This window comes from Lolium rigidum, chromosome 5 (genome assembly GCF_022539505.1).
Source record: "Lolium rigidum isolate FL_2022 chromosome 5, APGP_CSIRO_Lrig_0.1, whole genome shotgun sequence".
Classification (NCBI taxonomy): domain Eukaryota; kingdom Viridiplantae; phylum Streptophyta; class Magnoliopsida; order Poales; family Poaceae; genus Lolium; species Lolium rigidum.
This window is the reverse complement of record NC_061512.1, coordinates 69,046,992-69,055,579: the sequence shown is the minus strand read 5'-3', so window position 1 is coordinate 69,055,579 and position 8,588 is coordinate 69,046,992. Positions and strand designations below refer to the sequence as shown.

The 8,588-nt window shown below is 43.7% G+C and overlaps 2 protein-coding genes across 2 annotated transcripts in view; one reads left to right on the top strand and one right to left on the bottom strand.

Moving 5' to 3' along the window:
- Nucleotides 1-1,229: 1,229 nt before the first annotated feature.
- Nucleotides 1,230-2,329, top strand: LOC124656077 (BTB/POZ and MATH domain-containing protein 2-like). The gene is made up of 2 exons (XM_047194883.1): nucleotides 1,230-1,429; nucleotides 1,504-2,329. The coding sequence occupies exons 1-2, from the start codon at nucleotides 1,230-1,232 to the stop codon at nucleotides 2,327-2,329; spliced, it is 1,026 nt and encodes a 341-aa protein (XP_047050839.1).
- A 5,980-nt stretch (nucleotides 2,330-8,309) lies between these two features.
- Nucleotides 8,310-8,588, bottom strand: part of LOC124656076 (glutaredoxin-C15-like) — a 6,781-nt gene continuing 6,502 nt past the window's right edge. The window contains exon 2 of the mRNA XM_047194882.1: nucleotides 8,310-8,427. Within this exon, the coding sequence (XP_047050838.1) occupies nucleotides 8,310-8,427 (118 nt within the window). The remainder of the gene's footprint in view (nucleotides 8,428-8,588) is intronic.

Below are 8,588 nucleotides of genomic sequence, written 5' to 3'. Positions count from 1 at the left end.
ATTGTTTGTTCTTTTATTTAGAAATATTTGTTCCTCATATTTCACAAAATTAGTTCACGAAAATTTTGTTCCTTATTTTTTTTGTTCCACTATGCATAATTATTTATTCCCTAGTGCATATTTATTTGTTCCTCTATTGAGAAAATTTTGTTTCACATAGTGTTCAGAATTAGCTCCACACTTTTGTTCCTACATTTATTTTGTTCTTTGCAAAGTCAATTGTTGTTCCCATGTGTATAATCATTTGTTGCTCAGCGTAAAAATATTTTATTCGACGTACTCTACAAATTTTGGTTCCACTATAATTTGTTCCTTCATGTTTTTTTATTTCATATAATGCACCAATTTTTAAAATAGTCATGCTTCCTTAGCTAACGTTTACATGCACTCTTATAGTTCACATGCAGGCGCCCCATAAGTGTATTGAAATTATGGAAGTGCTAGTTGTAGCCGAATGCATATGTTGACATATATGTGTGGGGGTGCTAGCTACAATAAAGAAAAAAGTGTACAGGGTACAATGGTGCATGTGTTTCTAGTTTGGTAATTTGATACAATGGTTGACATATATGTTGACTCATTAGACCTTGTTTGACAACCTGGTTTCTAAGTGGATACAGGTGTCCCGGCCCATTATTCGAAAATACAATCTTTAGCTCATTTGGTAGTCTGGTTTTCATTGCGTAAGGCTGAGTAAAACTATAGAAACACGCCGGGCTGACTAGATTTTCATACGCGAGGCACATGCCGTGTTTCTTGCACTTACGTTTCTTGGGTGAGAGAAGGGGATCGGGTGATGAAAGGGTATTCACCGAAAACATGGTGAATTATACACTCTGAAACACAGAAATCCAGTGTTTCCAAACAAAACTTTAGGGATAAGCAGTTGTCGTCCGATTTATCCAGCAAGGTGAGCAAGCAACTAATGGGCCTGCAGAAGCACAGCCCAACTGGTTGATCCGTTTAGAAATAGACCGTATATTAGGCAACAAAGGGCGAAGGCCACCAAAATGTGCATTGCCCATTACGCAATGAGGTTGTATCAGCTTACGGCAAGTTCCTAGTCGGTATCCTCGTAGGTTAAGGAGTCCTTTATTGCTTCCGTGTTGCCTCCATCGTCTGTGATTCCTCTTTCTACATAACTCGGCTATGTGCGCGTGCAAATTCTTCTCAAGTTCACGGCCAAAACTCCCAATCGAGACCCGTCACTAGCTTATTGTCCTACCTCCATGGCTACCAACGACTCGACCTCAGAAGGGGAGTACTGCATACCCGAGATCGAGATCACGTCGTCGAGATGCATCACGGAGAGCTTCACCGCGACGCTCGACTTCGAGGTGACCGACGACGCGCAGCTCAAGGGCATGCGTGTCGGCGAGTTCGTTGCGTCGCGGGTCTTCATCGTCCGTGACTACAAGTGGAGCATTAGGTTCTGCCCGAACGGGCAGTGCTATACTGCGCCGAGTGTGCCGGCCACGCCTCCACCTTCTTACGCTATGGCAGCCAAGCCAAGCCTGTGATCGCCAAGTACGCGCTGAGCCTTCTGGGGAAACACGGCCAGGCACCGGTGGCCAGCTTCGATACGGCGGAGTATCGGCCTAGGGACGGTTGGTGGGGGTACCACCGGTTCGTGGAGAAGTCCAGACTGAGCTCGCTATCGCGCCTCAACAACGGCCGCTTTACCATACGCTGCGTGCTCACCATCCGTGACGAGTCTCCGCCGCTGGAACTGCCCGGCCACCTCGAGAACATGCTCGGGGACGCCATGGCCATGGGCGCCGACATCGTGTTCCGCGTCCGCGGCCAGGAGCTCCGCGCGCACAGGTCGGTCCTGGCCGCACGGTCGCCCGTGTTTCGGGCGCAGTTCTTCGGCTCGGCGATGGAGAAGGACGACATGCCGCGCCCGGAGGTCGGCGACATGGAGCCGGCCATCTTCCAGATGCTCCTTCACTACATCTACACGGACTCGCTGCCTCGGTGCCACGACGGCGAAGGGGGGCACAGCGTTGCGGTGATGCAGCACTTGCTGGTCGCCGCGGATAGGTACGTGGTCTACAGGTTGAGGCGCATGTGCGAGCAAGACTTGTGCGGCAAGATCGATATGGATACTGTTAGAATCATGTTAGCGTTGGCTCATCAGCACAATTGCGACCGGCTCAAGAGTGCATGCCTGGCGTTTATGTCGTCGTCGCCCCAAGTTCTGGGCGCCATTATGGAAACCAGCGGATTCAAGGAGCACTTCATGGCGAATTGCCGACCGCTACCTTTGGAGGGAGGAGATTCAGGGACAAAAGGTAGCTGTCGAGAGGAAGAAATTGATAAAAGCTAATAGAAACTTCAAGAGGATCTGCACAATATATTCATGATGATTTTATTTTGCATAATTAATATATATTCGGTGCTGGAGCCTCTGCAAGTGCCTGATTGCGTGTTAGGAGAGAATTGGGGAGAGGAAAAGGGAAATTGGGATGGAGAAGACGGATAAAAAAACAATTGTTGTTCTAAACAAAAAATAATCAATAAGTATGTAAAAGTAGATCAAATAAAAGGCCAGAGCTAGGTAAAAAAGGCACCCATTACCTATCTTTCGGGCCGTCGGATCAATTTAAATAACCAAATTTCACGCCTCCGATCTTAGTAAAAAACGGTTCGTATGTAACATTTTTTTCATAGTATGTGACATCGGTCTCCAATATTTTTTCATTTAATTGTGAAAATAATGGCACATTTTTTTCCCGCAAAAAAATCCCCAATGAATATTTTTCTCCCCTTATGTAAATTTTCAAAAATGTGACATTTTTATACAATACTAGTTGAATGCCCGTGCGTTGCTACGGAATAATAATCTTAAGTAACAGAAATATTATCATAATTCACTTTGTGTACGTCACATGCTACTAATAATTATGATGCGCCAAATATTGTACTATATAGTCCTAAATATTTATCGCATAGTTAGGCAAAATGTTAACTAAAATGTGTCTAGATTTATTGAACTCGCGATAAATGTTTAGGTCTGGAGAGTGTATTAAATTGATTAAAGATTGATCTACATTCAGAGACTCTCAACTATGACCTTATTTGTATGATTTGATTATCATATACTTCTTTCTGCCCTTATGTGTCATATTTTTGTAGTATAAGCAATGTTTCGATCTTAAATGATACGGTACCTAAAAAAACAAGAGAGTTGTTACTATCATTTCATGCTAAAAAACCTTAAAATAGATAAATATTTGAACTTCTTTAGTGCCGGCCAGGAAAAAAAACAATGTGAGCGAACAGCCTACGCATTTACATGACTTGGTTTTAGTTCAAATTTAGACTAAAACCATAACATTTATTATGGATCAAGGGAGTAGCACATTTGGATTACCATTTATTTTCATGGAAAAGTTCACACCAAAAAAAGTATAAATATTTAATCTGATTTTGGCATTCAAAATAAATAAAAAATACATAGATATCAGATTCCCCAATACATGGCTATAATGCCACTTCCATCCATCCATCCATCAGTTAGACAATCCTTTCAGTTTAGACAATGCATGCCTAAAGACCATATATAGGAGTGCTCTGATGATAATTGATCTATATGACAATCAAGATGACCAAACATGCTCTACTTGTGAAATTGGTCTGCATGAGCTTATACTGATGGAAACCGCTAAGACAAGCTATATGGCAAGAAAGCTATCAGTCCACGGTCCTTTCAAATCTTGACCCAACACAATATCAGTGCGACATGAAACACAATTTGCAGTTAATGTGACATGCTGCCATTGTGAAAACATAGTGGGGAAAATTGTTAATGCAAATTACACATAAAAAAATATCAGTCCACACTGCCCAGAAAGGTGTTTCTGATTCCCACCAGATATCAAGCCACAAATTTAACAAAGTCTGCAATCTGATATCACCGAACTTAGGACGCAGATTTCATAGTTCACATCCAAAATACTCATACCGCTCCATATGCATTAAGCTTGGTCGACGAACTCCACTTCCTAGCTGAAATGGTCCTCCAAGAGGGGAATTAATTCCTTTTTAAAAGCTGCATGGTCTGCCTCCTTAAGTACCTTCACTCCTGAGAATCGCCATTTGGCAGTTGTTACTGGACATCTTTTTAGAAGCTTGCTCTACTTTGAATTACCCTCATCCATCCAAAACAATGTGAAGCTCGGGTTAGCCATTCATATGGAAGCACTCTTGAGGGCCCTCGCACTCCGGAGGAAAAACCTTGGGATGAAAAAAATCCTCAAGCTCTCCTATGTATTCTCTAAAAGGGAACACCTTGATGCGTAACTTGACACATTCAGTGGACCTGGCCGACTCCCACAACTTGAGGTCTAGACTGACACTCCCAGCTTGGTACTCACTTTTTTCAGACTGCAAATAATAGAATAACTGAACATTTTAGCTATGTTGAATCATGTTAAATGCTCGTAAACACAATGAAAATTAATAGCATATGCAGTGCCTGAATGCTAAATTAATTTCTAGGCGAGATGACATGCAAGTACTTCCATGCATGAACCCAGCACAAAGTAGCCTAGTAGTAGAGAGAGAAAGTTGAGGTGGCCTCAGGATTATCATTCATGTATAACAAATGAAACTGAAACTACAGATGCGATATGTAGTGTAGCTCTAACCTATGTGCGCAACTAATCAAATATATTCTCCAGGACAGACTTTTTGATGTTAATAATGGCATCCACTTTGTAATTAGTTAATCAAATATAAAATCCACTCTGTAATAAGTAATCTTTGTTTACGCATGTAATTTTACAAAACCCTGACCCCTGCTAGGTAAACCACGTTATATGGCATAAATTAGAGACAGCTAAGTGTACTGACATAGCATCATATATTGTACTAAGCAAAAAAGATGAGTGAATACAACTATGGCTAAATGGGGGAAGGAAGACCATAGTAAATCAGAACCAGATAGGACAAACTTATTTCATGTAGCTAATAATTGGACCTTGGTCTCGTGCTCACAACGCTCATGGCTCTCATCTTAATTTTTCCATGGTCAGCATCGTCATGGAATCATGGAAAATTAAAAATAGTCAAATAGTTGCAGGTACATATACAAGAAGCACATTCAGTAATCAATAAAAAAGTTTCTCGCCAAAATTTAAGGCCACCACAAAGCAATTTCCGATGTGACTTCATCTGAAAAGTCAATAATCGTTGATATATCAATCATACCTTCTATCATTCAATTATTGTTAGGCAGAAATGACAAGCCACATGCACCTGGGCGCCGCTTGATCTTCTTGTCTACAGATTGCAAGCTCTTAAGGCGATTGAACTATTGGCTAATCAAGATTCCGGTTAATAAATAAACATAACGTTTCTCTTTAACTGCTCTAAAGTATAATGAGAATAAACTAAGCAGTTTTTTAAGATTAAAAGTGCATAGAGCATCAATGCAAAGCCAGTGGCAAATCAGAATTCCAGTTAACAAATAAATCCGCGAGAGCTTTACGGGAACAAAAGTGGTTGAGCAGTTTTACAGAATAATAGGCGCATTAAGAACGCACTAAAGACTCAATATTAACATTTTGTTTGTGTACTATTTCTTGCATCAAACCTCCATTCAAATTAAAGATGGTTATAATCATCAGTTATTTAAAAGCTATGTATAAATGACTCATCCTAAGCAACTTCTTCCAGAGTCATTGATCTAGATCTTCCATGACCAGCGAGGCATAGGTTTCAGCATGTTTGTTCACCTTGGCAAGCTTGTCTGCTGAGGTTCTCAGCACCATAATCTGTACATGGAAGAAAAAATTAATTTAATAGAAGTTTTGTGGAAAAAGGGTGGTAGATTTAGAGATGGTACGGTGCTGACCTCCTTGACATAATCTTCTCTGAGCTTAACATCGCCTTTCTCGTTACACCTGTTTGTGAAATTGTATCATCAACATGCAAAAATCATGGTTTTTCCACTAAAAAGAAGGAATGTAGACCTTTACATGTCAAAATATAAGCGTAGCCACGCATCAAGATTATTGTGAGACATCTCCTCCCAACCATTAATCATCCGCTATTCCTTCTTCTTGCTCTATCGTCCTTCTCCTTGACATGGTTGCGAACACACCGCTTGCAAATTCCTACGATTTTGCAATGTCTGTGAGAAGCAGAACCATTCCGGGCTTAGAGGTTAAGTTCATGCATTCTAAGAGTCAGTTTCATAGAGATACATTGATATTCTGTTGTCAATTTTACAGACTGCTACTATGTCCAATGGTTCTGTTTCTAGTTTGTTGTTTTTACTGTGTGAAAGAAACTAAGGAGCCTACGGAGAGTTAAATTAAATGCAGTCAAGTTAGCCACTAACATTCTTAATTAGATACACTAAGTTGCATGGAAAGAAAGATTCATCTTGACATGAACAAAAGTGGAAGGGGGCCACAAACAGAGAGCTTTATTCGTTGTTCAGATAGATGACTACCATCGTGGCTGGTTAAATCAGAAAATATATTTTGTATCTCACTCATAGTACATCGGCTGACACAGTTTTGTGATCAATTGAAACGTCCCTGATATCTGCTCTTATCAAACTTCGTAAAGAAAAGAGATATGCAAGAGATGCATTATTTAGTCGTCAAGCAAGCTATCGCAGAACATCAAGAACTCAACATTCCATATGTACCGATGCATTTGCCGAAGTTCCCCTCTTGTAGGCGCTAATCTCTGAGTATATTTGCTATCAGCAAGCCTCCAAACATGTGGACTGGAACCTGTCGGTAACTAAAGCATTAGAGAAACATGAAGACTATTTCGAAAATTTTAACAATCCCCTTTTGAGTAATCAGCAAAACATGTGGATTGGAACCTCTCGGTAACTAAAGCATCAACATCTACAACAGCAGAACTGAGTTCAGGTACTGCTTGATGACGCCGAGCATCGTGGAGAGATAGATTTAAGCTTGTCGTGCTTGACTTGGCGTACCTGCGAGCAGACCAGTGGGGCGGTGGCGGCGATGGTGACGCTTCGTGCCAGAGAAGTCGCCGCATGGAGCGCGGCGGCCTTGTGTCGAGGAACAGCGGCGGCTGCATCCAGGCCGTACTTGCTGTGGGCGGAGGGATCCAGGCGCACGAGGTGTGGGTGGCGCCCCGACGTACGCCCCAGCAAGGTGGCGACAGTGGCGTCCAGGCCAGAGGGGTAGGGCCGGCGCCGGCGGTGTCCATGCCTTCAAGGTGGGGGATGGCAGCGGCGGCCAAGGCGTGGGTGTTTCGTTGGACGGTGGGAGAATGCCTGGGAGGGAGTTGGTGGATCAGGAATTGGGGAGACGGCGTGGAGTCGTGGCCTCGTAGTAGAACGTGTTATGCGCTTCCTCTCAAGAATTTTATCCAGGAAGCAGTTTTTTTTTATCGAAGCGGGACATTTTCTATCAGTGTAATAGGACGTACCATGGGACACCACCGCTAGAGCTTTAATATAGTAGAGATTTCTCTACAAGGCATCCAACATTTTTGTCTAACTTATCATACATTACACGATAACATATGTAACATTGCTACAAATCTCTCTGTACCATATCCATGGAGACCACTGCAACGAATCTGCCGGCGGTGGAGAAGCTTCCGATGAGGACGCTGGTGTTCTATCCCATGGTGTGCGGTTGCTTCATGTTGTGGCCGGGGCGGAAGCGCACAATGGCAGCGGGGACGTGGCGGCCGAGGCACGAGCTCGCCGACATGGCAGTGGGAGCGCGGAACCAGAGAGCACGGCGACGGCGCAAACTAGTGGGTTGGCGGGATGCGGGGACCGGGGCTGATGCAAGAGTGCGAGGCGGGCGGCCGGTACATGGACAACATCGGCGGCGGGCAACGGCAACGGCCGTGCTGGAAGAGAGCAGTGGCCCGGCCTCAAGAGTCAAGACACAAGCCTCGCAGAACGAACGTGGAAGATAACCGGTTGTAGTATACCCATTTTTGTATAACCCTAGCTAGGCGTGGACACCGTCCTGATCGCTCCGTGTATCCTGACGAGGTCGACGGCTCGCTGTTTTCTAGAAGATTTTGATAGCTAAACTCATCGAAACATTTAGCCCCTCTTATTTATTCTTATATATGATATGGTTTGATATTTTAGACTTTTCACATATTTGAACATATTTTATAAAAAATAACTTTAACTACATACGGAACACAAGGTAATAAAACGGAGTGAGTACGATGTACGCACACTTGGCTAAGTGAAAACCAAACCTCGCGCGCATGTGTGCAAGCATGCGAAGTGCAAAGTTTTACAACGGGAAATAACTTGACGGTGGTCTCATGCATGCTCGGGTCTACATAGCTCCGGCGTCCTTGAGCAAGGGCACGAGCTTGCCGCTGAGGTGCAGCGACATGATCGTGTTGGTGGAGCCGACGAGCTTGCCGCCGATAAAGACCACCGGGCTGGGCTCCCTCACTGGTGGAAAAAGGGCCTTTGGTCGCGGTTCGCAACTGCCATTAGTCGCGGTTGCGCAACCGCGACCAAAGTAGCGCGACTAAAGACCCCCCCTTTAGTCGCGGTCGCTTACGAACCGCGACTAAAGGCCCGTCCACGTGGGCGCCGGGCAACCGTC